The sequence below is a fragment of the Rousettus aegyptiacus genome, unplaced genomic scaffold (genome assembly GCF_014176215.1).
Source record: "Rousettus aegyptiacus isolate mRouAeg1 unplaced genomic scaffold, mRouAeg1.p scaffold_m13_p_3, whole genome shotgun sequence".
NCBI classification, from domain to species: domain Eukaryota; kingdom Metazoa; phylum Chordata; class Mammalia; order Chiroptera; family Pteropodidae; genus Rousettus; species Rousettus aegyptiacus.
In genome coordinates, this window is record NW_023416306.1 from 4,411,876 (window position 1) to 4,431,097 (window position 19,222).

The 19,222-nt window shown below is 50.5% G+C and overlaps 1 protein-coding gene across 6 annotated transcripts in view; it reads right to left on the reverse strand.

Annotated features, from left to right (window-relative positions):
• FUBP3 (far upstream element binding protein 3) overlaps nucleotides 1-19,222 on the reverse strand; it is a 48,475-nt gene that overhangs the window by 16,276 nt on the left and 12,977 nt on the right. For 5 of the 6 annotated variants that reach the window (XM_016133835.2, XM_016133839.2, XM_016133838.2 and 2 more), the window contains exons 3-8: nucleotides 9,812-9,845; nucleotides 7,173-7,222; nucleotides 6,726-6,797; nucleotides 5,408-5,465; nucleotides 3,237-3,399; nucleotides 1,936-2,034 (exon numbers count right to left, since the gene is read on the reverse strand). In XM_016133835.2, coding sequence (XP_015989321.2) covers nucleotides 1,936-2,034; nucleotides 3,237-3,399; nucleotides 5,408-5,465; nucleotides 6,726-6,797; nucleotides 7,173-7,222; nucleotides 9,812-9,845 — 476 coding nt within the window. The remainder of the gene's footprint in view (nucleotides 1-1,935; nucleotides 2,035-3,236; nucleotides 3,400-5,407; nucleotides 5,466-6,725; nucleotides 6,798-7,172; nucleotides 7,223-9,811; nucleotides 9,846-19,222) is intronic. The other variant, XM_016133836.2, reaches the window with a different exon arrangement.

Here is a 19,222-nt window from a genome sequence, read left to right on the forward strand (position 1 = left end):
CTGTCCCTAGGCATATTCGCCTCCTCTGCCCGAGGAACACACAGTGGTCAGTCCTTCCTGCCCACACTGGGACCGGCCCATAGGACTCTGCACCGAGGAGCACCGCACACGACAACTCAGAGTGACTGAGTCCTCGTTCTGGAAAACACAGCCCAAACCCAAACAACCCCCCACCCCCAGCGGCAGTTAAAGCCTTAGGACGCTTGGGGAGATCTGAAGGTGGACTGGCCGAAGATGACATCATGGGATTACTGTTACTTTCTCAGACCTGGTTTTGCGGAAGAAAGTTCTTATTCTGAGGAGCTACATGCTGTAGGTTTTCAGGATGGAGTCAGACTATCTGCCACTTACTTATAAGCGGTTAAGTCAAAATATAAAACCACATATACACGAATGGCAAAACGACAGGTAGGATGAGGATATACAGGTGTCTGCTCTATATATGAAGCTTTTCATGACAAAAAGGAGAGGAAAAAAACAAACCAAACTACAATTGACCCAAAATACAACAGACAGCTTCTCCCAAGTAAAATCTGTGGAATACATAGCTTTCAAATCAAACAAACAAAAAAACAACCCAAACACTAAAAACTTTCCATTCTAATTATTTTCCTGCAAATTCATGAAACATTAATGAAATAAGCTCTTTGCTCAGATATTTTTTCTGCCAAAGATAAAAACCAAACGTTCCAAGAGAGAAGGCAAGCGGGGAGGACCGCCGGGAGCAAGCGTCCGTCATCCGGCACGCTGTTCCCGGCTCCTCCCTCTGGGTTCTGCGATGTCAGTCGAGGAGTCCGCAGCTGGACTGGATGAGCCAAGCGAGGAAAGATGAGACCCATTTTAAAAAGCCCCCTTGTTCACATTCAGAGGCCAGAAGCTCGAGCGAGGGAGATGCTTGGGGGCCCCCGGCCTGCAGGAGGTGAGCGAGAGGCTGCATCACTGACTGGGGCCCACGGAGAGAAGTCATTTTAATCACTGGCCCTCAATCCTATTTTGAAACCATTGTTTCACACATGTACCTTGAAAAAACAATGACGTAGATCTGAGTTTAGCTGAACAACAGTGTTAAGAATTGGGGGAAATATTTTGCCTTCCACACATCAAAGCCCAAAGCTCCTAGAGGCATACCTGTCGCTGACAGGCTGGCTCACCAAGGGGCAGTCAGTCAGTCAGTCACCCTGGGGAGCGGCCACCCTGGGGCCACTCTAAATGCAGCAAAAGCAGGCAGGCTGCGGCGGGCAGAGAAAAGCACGGGAAGCAAATTCACGGCAAAGGCCACAAACCAACACCCACGGCGCACTCACATTCCAGCAAACGGCAGGCGCTGGAGGGCGGAACCAGCCCTGGTGCCTTAAACCACGGCCCACTCGGCTCTCAGCAGCCAGGGCCGCCCCCCGTGCTGGGAGCTCAGGGCACAGGCCGCTTGCGGGGACACATGTATGTCTCTCACACCTTGCTTGCCTCCCACTCCAGCTGGAGGTCTTGCAAAAACGGCCGAGAGAGAACAAGCAAATAAAAGCCAACGAAGCCCACGCGTGAGCAGACCACAGGTCAACAAATCAAAAAGCTGCACTTGACTGTGTTACGCCACCCGACGAAGTCTTCCGCAGCTAGGGACGCGCGCTGGGCACGCTGCCCATGACAGGGGCCACCACCTCGTACGGCTCCTGAGCACTCAAAGCATGGCCAGCGTAAATGAGAACCTCCATTTTTACTTAATCTGAATTAATTAAACAGCCATGTGTGCCTCGTGGCTCTGGTACTGGGCAACACACACCTAGATTCTTTCCATCATCAAACCTAGTCTGGGGAAATAGCTCACCTCAAAGGAACACCCAGGTTTTAATTTCTTGAATCACATAAAAGCTCTATGAATTACTACTACCAAGTGGCACCCCCACCGCCAGGACCTGCCTGGCCCAGTTCCTCTCCTACCTGTACTTTGAACGGGTCTCCAGTGATGCGAAGAGGCTTGTCCGCTCCCGTAGGCAACGGGCCGTCCTGGATCATGACCATTTTCACACCCGTCCGCTCCTGTGGGGGCACACACAGCGGTACAGGCCTCGCTGTCACGGAGGAGAACACAGGCGAGCGCCAGAAGCTGCAAGGGGTCGGGTCATGTCCACAGTAGGGCAGTCCCGCCTACGACAGGGCACTGCCCTCAGACCCGGCCCACGAAGCTGGCCTCTGAGAACGCGGACGTACAGGCCGAGCTAGAGAGTGTCCAAGTGGGACACAGAAAATCGTCTCCCAGATGCTCCTCCTTTTCCAGTCTCTAGAACATTAACGAGCTATTTTTATGAAAGGTGGGCACGGAGCCGAGTCCCCTAACGTCATGTGGTGAGCGTGAACGCACAGCTAAGAGACACAAGTGCGCCACGCCGCGGCCAAAGGGGGCTCTGCCGGGAAGCTGCCCAAGAGCTGTCCAGAGCCGATGGGTGGGGGCCAAAATGTGGCTGCTGGGCGTCCGAACCTTGAACTCTTCGAGGGCCTTCTACAGTCCGAGGACTGGGCTGGGAGGAGCACACTAGGCAGCGTCACAACCCCTGACCTGCAACTTCTAAAGTCCAAAAGCTCTGAAATAAAAGTCTGTTCATAACTAACGTGGCAGCAAAACCAACCTGGACTTGTATGAGCGGGCACTTCTAGCCCCCACTGCATGTGACTGCTGTGTGGCCAGGGTTCAGGTCACACATGGGCCTGGAACCCGCTGAGTGTGTTCAACCCCAGGACACGTCCGGCCCCACGTGTCTTGTGACGGATTCCGGGGCTAACAGAAGCTGATGCTCACAGAGCGCTCGCTCAGTAGTGAGTTCTGAGCTGAGGGTCCCACACAAGCACAGAACGGGCGTTATCTCGGCTCCGTTGCAACTGCGAGGCCGGCTCTTCCCCCCACTTTACAGACGCGGACCTGGGGCCTTTGAAACGCACGTGAGCACATTGCAGATGCACGGCTAACGACGGGGAGCGCGCTGGCTCAGAGCCCCTGGCTCTGGACACAGCATTCTCATCTGAGATGCTGTCATTTGATGGTAACGGAGCTTCATGGCCACAATGGCTGCTACGAGTTCACGTGGACCCAGAACTGGCATCGTGCCTGGCACGAGGCCTGGCCACAGTGAATTTCCAGGCCACAGCTGTCGAATGGAGGAACCAGGGACTGAGTTGGGAGTCATGATAGGCCCTCCCAGTCCAGGACGCCGGGGGGCGAGGCCCACTGGCTGGGGCTCACGTACCTGCAACTGCTTTATCGTTTCTCCTCCTTTGCCGATGACCAGACCCACTTTAGACGCAGGGATGAGGATCTCCTGGACGGTGCTGTTGCCATCCATGTCATTGTGGAAGCCAGGTCCGTTCCGACAGCGGTCCACGATCTGCCCCAGGAGCCGTTTGGCTTGTCTTTGGGAGGGAAAAAACCACAAGGGAACCGGCATTAAATGAACGCTCCAGGTTCCCACGAAAGGGAAACAGCACCGGGGAAAACACGAAGGAGTCGAGGCTGCCCTCCATCCAGCTCCGCTCCTGCCCCCACAACCCGGAGGCCTCCGCCATCCGCCACGCCACTGGGCTGGGATTTCAGAGCAACACACGCGATGCCCACATCCCGACACGGCCCCCTTCCGACTCTGCCCTCTGCTTGTGCTGGTATCTCGGAGTCGCGCTACAAACACGTCTCTTCTCCTAGCAGGACGTCAGCTGCTCTGGGGGCAGAGACCACCTTTGAGCCCTTTGCATCTCACTGTTCCCCAATCCAGCATAACCCTTCTCAAGAGAGTATACACTCATTGGACATTTGTTAAGTAAGGCAGGAGAGAGAGCAGTGAGAAAGATGGGAAGGAAGAAAGCAAGGGTTAGTAGTCGTCATCTGAGGCCCCGAACCCCCCATTTCTTCTCCGTAAGCAGCCAGCCTGCTCTACTTTTAAGTTGCGGCTGCGAATCGCCAGTCGGTTTCGAGGACAGAGAGGCCAGCGGCAGGGCCCGGATGCAGCTCCGCCGTCACATACGCCTGCTTGGCGCTTTTCGTGTCCGATTTGCAGGACCCTGAGTTTTGCACGTAATGCTATTTTGTGCTGATTTATTTGGAAGCCGGGGGGCGGGATGGGGGAGGAAGACCACAATGTCGAAACAGTACAACCCAGCCCCCAGAGGCCAGCTGTCGGGCCAATTTCCTTTTCTGCACCAGAATCTTCCCAGGCCGCGATGTGCAGTACCTACTCCTTAAATCACCACGTATGATCTACTTTTTGGTTCCTGTACTAGGGAAGACTTCAGCTACTAATCGGGCTGGCTGTACTGCGCACCGAAGAAAGCATAATGGTTTCTTCCTAAAGTTATAATCTCATTGCCTCGACCGCTTGGTCGACCAGAAAGCAGGATGGTTAGAAGAGAAGGGAGGAAGAAGAGAAAGGCAGGAAATGGGTGTTGCCCTTTGTAGCCTTGCGCCTTTGTGTACAGAATCAGCCTCGCGTATCTTCTCAGTTACAGCAGCTTTTTAATATTTTGCTTGTGTACTAGATTAACCTGCGTTGGAAGCAAAACGCCTTGACTCCAGCAGAACAATCCCGCGTGCCCTATAATGCACACCTGCCAGTTATTTATTCTGGTTCACTGCTTGCAATGTTACAGCAGAACAAGAGAATTTAAACTCATCTAGACTCCCTGAGAAATGGAAACAATAAAATAGCCCTACCTATCGAGCCAGACATAATCTTAGCACCCCTGTCCCCAAATGCAATGTCACTCGACAGATTGGAAGAGGAAAGCGAGCAGACGCTGCGTTAGTACGTCCCCTTTCCCCAGGAGGTTCTGGGATTTATGAGGCCTGCATCCGGAGCGGGGGGCTCTGAGCACGTGTGTACTGGGCAGGAATGCCACGCTAGTCTTAAGGCTGTCGCAAGGGCCCCAAAAGTCAAACCCCCTCCAGCCGGTCTCTATGGCCCCCCAAGTGGTACAATGGAGTCAATTCGTTGGGTTCACAGTATCAGACGGGCAATGGGATCGGCCCTGGCAGAGGCCCTGGGGCCGGGATCCCCCGTGCTCAGGTGATCGGCTTACTGATCCAGACCCGCTCGGGTAAAGGGGGTACGAACAAGGAGGAAGGAAGGTGATTAGCGTGCTCAGGTGGGGTGAACGTATACTCTTTAGAACCTGGTTCATGAAGTAGGTGTTATCACAGCTGAGAAATTCTGCAGTGTCTTTAAAAAGGTTATACCTGTGTGTTTAAGGTAACAGAAAAATGCCCTGGGTGTGGTGACCTCCGAGATCCTTCTCTACAGAAGCACCTGCGCTGGTGGCCAGACTGCAGCACAGACTGACAGTGTTCAGCAACAGTGTCGCCCTTCCGTGGCTCCCCGTTTGGGGAAGGAGGAAGAAGAGTGAAAGGAAAAAGTAAATAAAATAAACTTACTCAATACTTTCTGGGGTTCCGGTAAGTACACAGGGCCTCTCTGGAATCCCAGAACTCTCTATAAGAAGAATCAAGAAGATGAGGTGTGCTGGGCAGCCTCAGGCAACCGTACACCTTGCCTGTGTGCGCAGACTGTGTCTCTGGGCTGGTGCCGACACCAGCCGCCCAGAAGCCCAGGCTCCAGAAAAGGCCAGTTTGCTTCTCCTTGTGGAGAGGCTACTAAGCTGGTAGCTCCATCTGGCAGCTCCACCTTAGGGGCCCAAAGTAGAAACAAGTCCCTCGGGGGAGGTGGGGGAACACAGCGGGGGTTTGGGAGCTGGTCCTAGTGACCGGTTTCAGCTTCATTTCTGACCCGCCCGTGCGCTAGTCAGTGCGTGAGTCACTTAAGCCGCTGTTCCTCAGTTCCCCCATTTGCGGTGCAGTTTACTCATCATTTGTTTGCAAACAGCGCTGAGGCACAATGGTGAGACATTTCACAGATGGCACACTGGGACACGTCGTTGCGAAACACTCCCAGAGATCAGTGACAACCATGTGAGACTGGTTCTGGGCCCTCTGACGAGAGAGGAAAATCTCACTTCGCAACACCACATATGACGCTTTGCTTTGTTCCTAAAAATACTGCCTCTTAAAATTCTTACTTAATAAAGAGAAATAGCTAACATTAGTTACTGCCTTCAAGAAACTATAGTATCTTTTAGAATGACAAACATTTCTCCAGTCGAATGTCCTCCAAAGCCCCTCCTCCACTACGGAAAGAGACCACACTCAAATTAGATGTTAAAATTATAAATAAAAACTTTTCTTTTTCAATCTGTCTCTCTCCAAACTACACAGTCAGAATGGACCCGGCTGGGAAAGGCCTTGACCCGTGTCTGACACGTGCCCATTTAGCCAGAGCCCCCAGATGGCGTCTCCACAAAGGGCAGGGATGGTCGAATCCAGGGGACTGATGAGCAGTCCCCAGGAGTGACCCCAAAGCCAGAGGACTCCTGCAGGCCCTGCTACGTCTGGCATGACATTCTGGTGCAGAAAACAGGGGTCCTAGAGCAGCGGGTGTGTGGGAGGGGCCATGCCGGGAACAGACCCCTGAGTCTCTCCAGGAGGCCAGATGGCGGCCTTGTCTCAGGGCCCACGTCTGCTCTGGTCTTTTTGGCCCTCATCTGGGCGTCCGGCTCCAGAAGTACAGAAAAACAGCAACTGTATATACTTACCCACACTCCTAAACTTCTAGCAACAAGCAAAGTACTGAATCTGGAAAACTTTGCAAAATACTGATTTCGACCAAACTGAGATCTATGAAAAAAGAAGCCCTTACCTGAAGCAATCTGAATTTTGCAACCAGATTCTGCTTGAATTCGTGAAATCTGCTCACCTCCCCTGCCGATAACTGAAACAAAGTGAACAGGGTCAGAATGTGCCCCCCGTCCCTATCTACCCATGCACGGTGACTTAACAAGCATGCACACTTGGCTTGCAGCACTAAATCTGGCCGGCCTTAGGGAGCCCACAGACGTGTACGTGAAATGCAGCAGACAGACAGACAGACGGTACTGCAGCCCCGTGAGAAGGGAGGGGGTGGTGGAGGAGGGGGGCATGGCCCAACGTGCTGGTCACTCCCTCAGCTGGGAGGGAGACCTGCAGCGCTTTGGGACTCTAGAGAACAGTGTGCAAAAGCATTCGACTACAGGTGAGACACACTAAGAGTAAAATAAAATAAAATAACAAACAGGAACTAGGGGAATTGCATCAACAGGATACTTACTAAATCCAACCATTTTATCAGGCACTTTGAATTCTTCTGTTATTACTGCCCTAAAAACAAAGAACATTTTGGAAAACTATATCCAAGAAAGAATTTTCTAGCCATTTTAGGTTACCCAAATTGTCCACGCTGGCCACACTGGAAGACAAAGGCTTAAAAGAAATCATGCCAGCGTGGCCATAACCATCTACAAAGAGCATCATCGAAGGCAGCGGTCCACAACCTTTGTGGCCCCAGGGACTGGTACTCCCATGAGAATCTAACGCCTGAGGATCTGAGGCGGAGCTGAGGCGGTGATGCTGGCGCTGGGAGCAGCTGCAGATACAGATGGAGCTTTTTGCTCGCTCTCTCGCCGCTTACCTCCAGCTGGGCGGCCTAGTTCCTAAGAGGCCACGGACCGGTACTGGTCGGCGGCCTGGGGTTTGGGGACCCCTTGGTCAATCACTCCCTGAAAAGGTCCAAGCCTCCTGCTCTGCGTATCAGAGGAAGAAGCCTCTGGGTTTTCACTACACCACCAACCCTCTCACAACTGCCTTTTCTTCGTACAGCTACATAAGTGGAGGAGCGTGGCTCAGTACTGAATGGTCATCGACCCCAGGGCACTTAAGGATCCCTGGGGGCTTGCCAGCGTTTGGGATTCTTCCTGGCGTCCTCCCTAGGTGAAGAAGAATTCAACTTTTCTTCACCATTCCTTGTTTCCCTATTTTGTATTGCTTTCTGGCCTCCTTCTAATATATCTCTGTCTTTTAGGGTGAGACCCCCCCCACCCCCAAATGAAGCCAGCATCCGGCGGAGGCCTAATCAGTATTGACCAGGGCAGAACGATGACCTCAGGTCCTCGCAAGGTGCGTCTGTCGAATGCTACCCCCTCCATCTCGTGCTCTCTTTCTTTTAAACAACTACAGCACTGGCTCTTTCAAACCAACCTTCGAATTTGCCATATAGTGAGTGTATTGTGGACAATATCCAATTTGCCCAACACCCCAGAAAGCAATTAAATCTAAACATTTACCTTAGGAGGAAGCAAATTGCAAGTGGTTTTTTTTTTTTTTTTTTAAAAAAAAAAAAAGGTAAGCATTTTTAAACATCTCTCACACAGCTGGATTTTTACCCATCATGGAAAGAATTGAATAAAGTGCATGTTTTTAGGGAAAGTGCAGCACTTAGAAGAAATGCAATAGCATAAATAGCACCTGCCACTGTATCATTTTGATGGGAGCAAAAAAAGTTTACATCCTCAGGTGTGTATATGCCTAAGGATACTCTCGCGTTCACCCCAAAATCAGGCAAGTCTGGGCTTCTTAATCAGTAACAGCGCGGTCACCGCTGCCAAGCCTCAGCCGGCCTAACGCATCTTGCAAGAGGCTTGGGCCCCCGCTGGATGTGCTTCTTGACCATGGTGAGGGGTGACAGTGCTCCTGTCTGCGCAGCTACGATGAGACTGCTGCTCACGTGTGCAGCACAAACTGCCCGTTCTCAGAAACAGTACTGGGGAATCTACTTGAAGACATCTGACACCGTCGCAATAGGAAATGTCACAAAACTCAGGCAGCTCCTCAACCCTCAGGAACAATTTCAGCAGACTCTGAGAAGGAAACGTATTCAGACGAGCTGCTCTGGGCTTCCGGGAAGGCAGCTCTATTCCACATGCGAGGCTGAAACTTGTCTAATGCACACACTATAAATATTTTGGAAAGTAAACTCCTGACTAATTACGGCTTTAGAGGGAAGTTACATTTAATACTAACAACCTCACTTGAATTACTTTAACTCATTAAAAAAACAAAGCAAACGGAGAAAACAAAAAACCCAGGATAAATCTTTAGTGATTTATCCTGCCTAGTGATTCTTAAAAACTCTCAAACATTTGTGTAGGATACAAGAGGATATAATTGTATCATTGCTGGTGAAAGATAATATGTTACAGTAACGGATACATAGCACACTACCTCATCCACTATGAAAGGTGTGGCATAGTTTCCTGGATATTTTACCCTTTTTAAAGGGTAACATTGTAGCCACAAACATCCTATCTTACAGACTGGACTTTTTAAAGCCTAGCAGTCTTTGTATCTCTCTAAATCATCGATGTCGCCTGGATGGCTGTGAGGGGAAACCGAGGCAGGGGATCAACTGGGCACTCGTCTGAGTTTCACTGGCAAGTCCCTATCACTGTGGCAGGGGCGGGGAGACCCAGGATTCTGGCCTCCCAGGCCTGTGACCCCTTAGGGACCAAAAGCTGTATCTTGTCAAAGCCCAACAGCTCATGCCTCTTCAGGACATCTTTGCAAGTGAAGGTTAAGGATTCATAAAACACTGAGAAAACCATCAAAACAGGAGGGAAACGTTCATTCTCTTATTTTAACTTAAATGTATGTGGACAGAAGGAGCAGCTCCAACGTTTTACAAGTCTTTTAAGTTTACGCACACTAATGGCTGATTTTTAATACCTCGTGTTAGTTTAGCCTTTAAGCTTATGCTGTCTTGGAAAGGGCCACAAAAAACTTGAGTCCTAAGGAAATCTAGCCCGTGGTTTTTCACACTCTCAACCTCTGGCTTTCTAACACTCTAGTACAGATGGTGGATCAATAAACAATTAGAAATGATCAATAAATAATAAAACATAACCCACTGCTTACCTTTGATGTACCAAGGCCCCTAACTGGTTACCTACTGTGGCAAAGAGAAAGAGAAAAGAAAAATCAAAGCATTAGCACGGATAAACTAACTCCTTCCTTACACAAGTTCTTACCACGGTGGGGGCGTGCGGTGGGGGGAGAAAGGCAGAAAGAAAGCAAACAGTAATTTCGGCTCAGTGGCTGAAATGAATGCGTTATATGATATGAAACAGGAGGGGACGTCTTGATCAACAGTCTCTAACCCAGTGTCCAGCTGAACGCAGGATAAGAAATTGATCTGTGTGTCCGCATGCTGAGCGGCCTGGGAGAAAACCCTGCTTGCCTAAATCCCTGGCACTTCCCGCCTCCCTCCTGCTCTGGGTACAGCCTCAGTGTAAAGATGTGGAGGCTTCCTTCTTTCTCTTTTGAAAACAAATGAGAAAATCTGATTTCCTAGCTTGGAAGCGAGGATGTTCCGTGCACGGCAGCTGTGGTCACCGAGACCATGCACACATGTTCCTGCCGGCCATGGGGCATCCCCCCCCGCACCCCACCCCCAGCCCCGATGAGCACGAACACCTCCCAGAGAGGATCTGGCCTCCTCCCTCCTTGGGCCTCTTCGCTGATCCACCAGAGCAGTCTGTAAGACACCAAGGACCAGCACCCGCCGTTCGAGCCCACTTCACAGGGACAGCGGTGCCCAACAGCCGCTCCCTGTGAAAACCCCGGCTGTAATCACGTTCCCACAAAACCACTCCAGCTCTGCTTTTTGTTTGCTTCTCCTCTTGCAGCTACTGATGAGCGTCTCCTTCATCAGCCGTCAGCACAAATGATTCTGGGGTGTTTTTCTCTTTTGGAAAATGCAGCCCAGGAAACACAGTCAGCAAACGATGAAAAAGTGTACATCCTAAACATATTATAAGGAACTGAATGAATCCTACAATACGCTAACGAGAGCATTCAAAAACACGGCTCTGGGGAAGTTATAAGGACAGATAGGAGATAAGTGGGAAGATAATCACATCAACTTCAGAACAAAGAGTCAAATGGTTCGACATCTGAAATGTGAGACTCCAGCTGCTCTTCCTTCTGCTTGAACTTAACCGTGTCATTTTTCTGACTGGACAGGAACTGGTCATAAGAAGACAAAGGAAAAGACGCCAGATCCTGATACTTTAACAGAAGAAAAAGCGTAGAGAAACAACGCGAGCAAAAAGTGAACACGAAGCTACCGAGTCAATACCATGTTTCTTCCAGATCGATAGCAAGATAATGGTCTGCAGCCAAAATATTGACATTAGATACTATTAACCTGCTTCTTTCAGGGACAGAGAATTGTTCTTCATTGACTCTTAAAATTTTCTTTCTGCATTTCCAGTTTGAATGTGACAAACTCTCTTGCTTGGCCCAGGTAGTATATTCACGGCTCCCACGCCACATGAAAACTGGACAATTACCAGCTCGGGAAAGGAATTCTCGTCACATGCTCAGCCCCCGGATGTGCAAGGAGCGTCCACCATGCACAGCGGCGGGCAGCGGGCCGCGGGCCCTCGGGCTCGGTTAGCTGTCCCAGCGGAAGGGCCAGGCTCAGCTTCCCTGCTGATAGTCACGGCTCCTCTCTGAGGGGTGAAGAATCCACTAGCGACAGAGGAACTAAAGGGCCCTGACATGAAGAGAAGCAGAGGAGAGGCGCCTGCTCCCCAAGCAGGGCGACGTGGCCGGACCTCGGGTTCTGGCCGCTGAGCCGTTTGGTGAGAGATGTCGCAGGCTGATGATCTTCAGCTGCTTCAGCCAGAAAAGCCACAGAGACAGAGTAAAGGGCAATGCTACCATGAACTTCATGAGATTCATGAGAACAGCCGCCAGTCAAGAGCTGTTTGAAATTCTGGGCCATCACAGAAAAGGAAATTCCTTTTTGTTGGCCAAGTACATGTCACAGGTGTCATGCACAAGGTGTCATTTCTGACGGCCAACTGCTCTGCTGACAAGGGGAAGTGCTTACAAATCGAAAATAAAAGCGCACACGCCACCATCGCACAAACGGATGGGCTGCCAGGAGCCGTGGCTCTGAAGAAGGCAATCAAACTCAAGTCCAGGTCCGAGTCTCTGAGTTGGCGGATAAATGGTCTCCCTGCCCCCCACGCAAAGGCTGCAGTGCAAGGCTGAAACCCGTGATTTAAAGTTTCATTCCCTTCAGAAACATTCCCATCTGGTGCCTAAAAATGAAAGCCAGCAGCTAGGGAAGAGGCTCTGGGCACTCCTGTAGCAAACGTGACGTCCAACGCCGCAAACGCTGGGCCGCTCCTTAGGCTTCGTGATGAAGAGGGGTCAAATGAGGGACCCGTGCGGGGACACCTATAGGGCTCCATCCAATGGTAACTACTGTCATTTTACTGCAGAAAAGGACAAATGTGGGAAAAATCAGCCCTATTTCCTCCGTAATGGTGCACGCTGGTCGAAGGTGGCTCATCTCGCCTCCAAAGTCCACCTTAGCCTGACGTTGGCACACGTGCGTGAACACACACACAGGTGCAGCTCTCATTTACCTTGCACACTATATAACGGGAAGCCCTGGGCTACGGGAAAATGAGCCTCCCGTAGAAAATATTCATGCTACGATATGAGAAATTCTTTCTAAAGAGTAATACTCTGCCAATTTCAATGATTTTTGGAAAAACAATAGGAAAACTGGACACAATTTTCCCAATATTGGTGAGGAAAGTCTAGCAAAATGTCCCTGGGGAAATACCCAACTTTATAATATGCATCTATTTCAATACTTCAGCCCCATGCGCCCCCCCCCAAAAAAAAAGCCCAAGGAACAAAATCATCTTTCTCGTTACCAGCGCAGACAACACACAGTAAGCACCTCACAACAGCGCAGTGGACCAGAGGCAGGTGAGTGAGTCTAGGGCAGGAGAAGGAATGTCAGCGGCTTTCGTAGGGCTGGCAAAGCAAAGAAACAAGCCAGACCTTCCTCTTCAAGAGGACATGGGCACACACCCCCTCTGTGCCCTGGCCTGGATTCCAGCCTCCTGACTCTAACTGCGGCCTTTCCAAGCCTGTTAAGGTCATACTTAGTTAACTGTGGTGATTTCTGCAGTTTTTCAAGCATTTTTAAAAAGCTTTTCTCCCAAGGACAGTTCAAAGGGCTCCTGTGTTTTAAGGCAGGGATTCTTGCCCCAAGGCCACAAAACACTGACACCTTGAGTTCAGGGGAAGGCCCCTACACAAGTAATCTGTGACTAATTCTGCAAATCGTTATTCTTAAGAGAGAAAAGACTAGAGTTTATCTTAATGTCACTCTCCCTTGCAGTCTAATATGCTTCTGAGAGTGGCAGAGACCTTCCAGGGGCCTCACCTGCAGCAACCCACTTGGTCCTACAAGCACCCCGGGAGGTAGGTGCTTTGACTATACCAGCCCCCATTCTACCCATGAGGAAGGTGCACTCACACCTGAGCCCTCACAGTCACAGGTGAGTGTGCTCTGTACTAGCACGTGCCAGGCACTATGCCAGATCCTGGGGCTAAAATGGTGAGCGAGGTCAACTCCGCCCCCAGGCAGCCTAGAGTTCAGCAGGGAAAGCACAAACTCGTGATGAGCAGCAACCTGACCTGGTCAGGGACGTGGAGGTTTTAGGAACCTCTTCCCGGCTCAAGTGCCTCCCCCAAGGCTGACCCAGGGCCTCTGGAGCAGAATTAAGAGGAAAATAAGTCTGTGATACTTATTTACAGCACTCTGCCTTATTTTCATTTAATCCAGTGGTCATAAAATTAACTTAGAGGGTCATGACCAGCTTTAGTGAACAATGACATAGAAAACAAAGTGTACCATGTATACTAATATAGATAGTTCATCAAGCTTTTACTTCAGTTACGTGTTTTAATATGCGTGTACTAACTAGTTCTGGTAGCAATATGAGTATTTTTCACATTGTAAGTCATATTTTAAAAGTCTGAAAATAACCTGTTACAATCCTGAAGATAATCTCATGAAGAAGGTACTATCACCATTTTACAGGTAAGGAAACGAAAGTTCAGAGAGGTTAAGCTACCTGCCCAAAGTCACACAGCTAACGTCTGGCAGAGCCGGCATTCAAACCCTAACCTACCAAATGTCGGAGCCCCCATTTTCAGGCACGTACCACTATGGCCTATAAGAGAGACCCAGGCTCGATGTCCTCCTTCTGCCACTGATCAGGTACCTGCGCCTGGCCAAACCACTTCTCAGGCCCCCTTCTCCTCAGCTAGAGCATGAGGAGCGTAGACCCCAGGGCTCCTTCCAGCAGTGACCTGTTCCACCCCACACAGGGGCCGCCGCCACGGCCTCCCTAAACCCTGCGTCACCAATCTCCTGCCCAAAAATGTTATGTAAATGGGCTCATACAGCACGTGACCATTGGGGCTGGCTTTGCACACTTAGCATAACTCCTTGGAGATTCATCTAGGTTGCTGTTTGTTTCTTTTTATTGCTGGGCAGTACTCTATGGCATGTATGGATGGCCCAGTTCGGTAACCCTTCGCCTGCTGAGGGACCTCTGGGCTGTTTGCAGTTTGGGGCTCTATAAATAAAGCTGCTACGAAGATTTGTGGATAGGTTTACGTGTGAACGCAGTTCTCCTTTCCTCGGGAATAAACGCCCAGGAGTGCACTGCGGTAAGTGCACGGTTAGTTTGATGAGCTTTCCAGACAGCCTGTCCATCAGCTGTGCTTCTGAAAGCTCTGCGGGTGGTTCTAACACCCGGCCAGGGTAGGAAGTCACTCTGGACCACGTATCTTCTGAAAGGATGCTGAAAACACTACGGATCGCCTTTCAACATCTGAATGCTGCCCCCAAGACCGTCACAGGTCCAGTACATAAGCTTCAGTTACGTCGCCGTCGCAACGCCGATGCTGCAGATCCGGCTCATTCATTTTTGTGGAAAATGTCTATTTCACCTAGTTTGGCTAAGCCAACTGTCAAACCGACCAGTTGAGTCATACTTTGCCGGGAGTGAGGGGGGACAACTCACTAGCTTTTCCAACTCATGCACATGTGTTAATATGCACCCACGTGACTACCACCTACTTCTGCATGATGATCCTAAAATGGATGGGTGGATGGATGGTGGGGGAGGAGGGGACGGGCAGGAGCCTCTGCCTGGATAAAATCAGATCCCGTCTCCTACAATACTTCTTACCAAGACTCTTGTGCTTTGTTTCCGTGGGATTCCCCACCCAGAATTCGGGACTCGCCCCTTTTGCGGTGCCTGAGGATTTTCCCTGTGCCAGGCGATGTACCATTATGCGCCAAAGGAGGGAAATGAGGAAAGGGGCGGGGAAAGGAGAAGGGCACGTCCCCAGTGCAGACCCAAGTCTCAGAGAGGCTCATCTTAGGAAAGGGGGTGCACGGAAATGGAGGAGCCAGAAACGGGTTCCACTCAACCAGCCCATGCCCACCTAACCCCTGGGAGGGCCCCGTTCACACCGGCTTGAAGACTACAGCTGGATGACACCCCATAAAGGCCGACCTCCCCTACCTCCTCCAACTCTCAGGATCTAGGTTTGAGTCCTGGCTCCTCACCCCTGCGGCATCCACCGCTATCCTCCATCCAGAGACAACATCGACACCTCTGAGATGCATTTTTCTCTTTCCAAAGTAGAGACCCTGGTACTTGCTGGCCCCTATCTGTGGTGGTGCGCGTCACAGGCGGTGGCCGGGGCACCCATGCCATCTGGCAGTCAGAACCCTGGCCTCTCACCGCTACCTGGAACGGGCACGTCTCATCCCTCCTCCTCCTCCTCTGAAAGTCTGAAATTAAAAAACAAATCTTTCTTCCTCACGCTTTTTCCCCCTTCTCTTTGCCTTATACCGCAAGTGCTGGAAAAAAAACTTAGAAAGGACCACAGAAATATTTTATTCCACTCTTCCTATAAATAATTCATTGGCTAGTACATCCAGGAACTCTCCCAGCACTCTGCAAGAACATCGTCAAGATGAAATCGGAAGGTGTGGTACCGCCTAAAGAGGCAGCACCACACAAATACCAAAGACGCGTCTTTGGCAGAAAAGGCAGGCGACGTTTTCAAAGCCACGGGTGTGCGCCTCCTCCCCCCGCACCCAGCAACGTCAGGAACGGCGCTTTATCCACCAAAGTTCCAGTTCTGGTGCGACCTTTTACAGAGGGCAGGGAGACAGCGTGAGGCCTGTTCGGTTCAACTGAAAAAGCTCAAGAGGGCATAATTACCTAAAACTCTCCCGGGGTAGAAAAGAGGAGAAGATGCTGGCATTGCCCCTAGAAACACGGAGGGGACAATGAGAACGGTGACTTTTCCACCTGTCGGCCGGCTCTGGGCCAAGCACTAGAAATCACAGGCAGTTAGACAGTGGAAACCGAGACAGGGAGATTTAAGGAAATCAGAGGCGGTGGGGGTACTCTCTGTACACCTCCCTAACTGGAGATTAAAAGTGTTAATCATCGGACAAGGCTGATTTGGGAGCGGAAGCTGGCAAGCTGCCCCTGAGGGGCAGAGGCCTCTTCGTATGGCAGGGAGCCGCGGAGCGCAGCCACGCCATGCCCGTGTGAGTGTGAGTGTGGTCCCTGACAGCTTCTGAGCTCCACTGGCAGAGCTGAGTAGGTGGGACAAAGCTTCTACGACCTGAAAGCCTCAAATATTTACTATATGGTCCTTAAAAAAACCTGCCAACCCCTGACTTAGATTACATTGAAATGCATAGTTCTAAGTGACTTGGCTAGTAATACTGTTAAATTTGGTGCTTACTACTCAACATTTTCTAAAGTTGCTAATCGTAGGACAGGACGAGGGAGAGCTCAAGCATCAAGTGTGCATTCCCTCCCTGCGTGAGGCGGGTAAGGGAACAGCGTAGGCAGGATCCGGTGGGGAAGGGCCACGACGCACCCTGTATCTGCAGCGTAAAACGGGAAAGGGCACGCGCCCCACGAAAGGACAAGGGAACTGCTTTAGGAGTTCAGAGCAGAAGGCGAGTGAGGTTGAGTGTGTGAAAAAGGGAGGAAGAGGCGAAAGAGGGAGGGAGGAACGAGAACAGGAGACGAGAGGAGAGAGAGACTGGGTGACCCTGAGCAGGGCACTGGAGATCGTGAAGATGAGGACAGGGACAAGTTCTCAGGAGGGGCTCTTATCTTGTCCGTCAGTTCTGAGCCCTAACGGCTGAGCGGGAATTAGCCGGGCAAGGAGCTTGGATGGGGGATGTGCTTCTGAAAAGCAAAGAGAAGAAAAAGATGACGAGGCTGCCGCAGGGTGCGGAATAGGGGAGCCAGACCGGAAGGGCAGGTAGGCAACGGCCAGGCTAGGACGGGCTGGACCTCCCTGGCCACTGGAACCTGCCACGGGCCTTAGGGCAGAGGAATGGAACTGGGCTCTGGGTATGGCACAAAGCACCTGATGGCAAAGCTGTCCCACCCGAGACCAGCACGGCGATTCCTGAATTGGTGGGACGCCCCTCAAAGACTGTTAGAAAGTGGGGGTGCCAAGACTGCAAGGTGCTAACAGCTGAAGCTACTTGATCGGAAGCTGGAGGGCAGGGGCGTGCCCGCTCTCCCCGGGGCAGGGCACCAGGGCAGGCTCCACTGGCTGAGCTCTCGGCGCCCTTGCTGGGCTCCAGGGCGGCTCTGGAACTGTCACCTCAAAGCTGCTGCGAACACAAGCAACCCAAACCCCTCTCTGCGTCAGTGACGAATCCTTCCCCTGTGTTACTACCTAGCACTTTTTCTGATCCTCCCATCCATATGCTTGTCTGCACGTCTCGATGTCCTGAATAAACCCGGTGTTAAGGTTCTTTCTGGTCGATGTTAGAGCTGAGGGGCTTTTAAAGAGACCCATGCAACACCTCCAAAACCTTCCGGGGGCCTGAACTTTAACCTTCCAAAGGTTAAAGAACCCAGCTTCGCAGAAAAGTTAGAAAGTTCAGATTGCTAAAGAAGTGATCTGGTGAACTGTCAAAAAAACCCAAGCCAAACCAAACAGACAAGAACTGCAAAGCCTTCGGAAATCTTTACTGCAAAGAAAAAGTGACAGATTCCCTGCTTGCTGTTCACCTCTGCTTTTCTAAACTTTCATCTCACAAACAACAAGCTCGTGACCCTTAGAAAGCAGCTAGGAAAACACAAACACTATCCTTGACAGGACCTGTTGATTCACATATTTATTCAGAACAGAACTGGCCCGGTGACCTTCTCCCCATCAGAAGACAAGTGACGAAGGAGGCTGTGGCAGCCCCAGTGCCCGGGGTTCTTTCTCGCTAAGCTCAACGGCAAATCTCGAACTCTCCATACGGAGACGAGGTTGGAGGAAGAAGTTTCTGTAATTCTGTTATTCAAACAGTGCTCAACGGAAGGGAGGATTAACTCTATGAAACTAATGCAGAATGTAAAAAGCCTGAGGGAAACTTCTTGTTCTTCAGATACAGCCTGTTACCTAAGACACAGGGGTGCTGGGCCTGGCCCGCTGCGGAAAGGCCTTCTCAGTCCTTCCTACCGGAAGGACCGCACTATTTAGGAGGAAAAAGAGAAACCACATTCATTTTCTGAATATAAAAACTTAGTCCCCCACAATTTGGTGACGGACAGAGGGGAAGGGGACTTGGGGGACTGGGAGATATGGGGTGAAGGGTTAAAGAAGTACAAATTAGTAGTCATGGGGACGGGGAGCACAGCAGAGGGAATGCGGTCAGCAGTAATATGATGGCTAGGTGGAGGGCCAGGGGAGGGGGGAGCAATGGGGAAGGGGATCGTTTTATGAACTATATGGATATCTAACCGATGTACTGTATACTTGAAATGAATTTAAACAAACAACAACAACAACAAAAAACGGTCCTCAAAAGGCAGACATGCAAAAAATTATGGTTCTCAAAAAAGAGGTGAAAATAAATATACGACATAATAATGAACTGAAACTTTGAGTGAGAGTCTGGACCTACTAGTGACCTACTAGTTACACATGCCAGCTCCCTAAGTTTCTTTTTATCAACAGATTTTACTCATTTTTTAAAAATCTGTATGCAAAGGATTAATGGGAGGAAGAAGTCTGCAGAACGCCAGCGGTTTCATTTGCAAATACCTAGGCGTTCCCACGCAGAGGACACAGTGAATACTACTCCGTGCATTTACACTTCGACTCCACGCAGCGGGTGAAAACAAGGCTGAGAGTTGTGAAATGTATTGATCTTGATTTCTGGAAATGGTGGGCCAGAGAGACACTGTCCATTAACGAGATACGTGTTCAGAGCCAGACAACTTAGTTCTACTTTTCTATTGATGTCTGCTAAGAGGAACTGAAGCATGATTACCCTGAAAAGGTGAAAAGGTTACTTTGCTTTATGGCGTTTTGCTAAGGCAAAAATGCAGACAGTGCCATCAGTCACATGTGGTCTAAGAAACCACTAACGCCCATCACACGTAAAAAGATTAC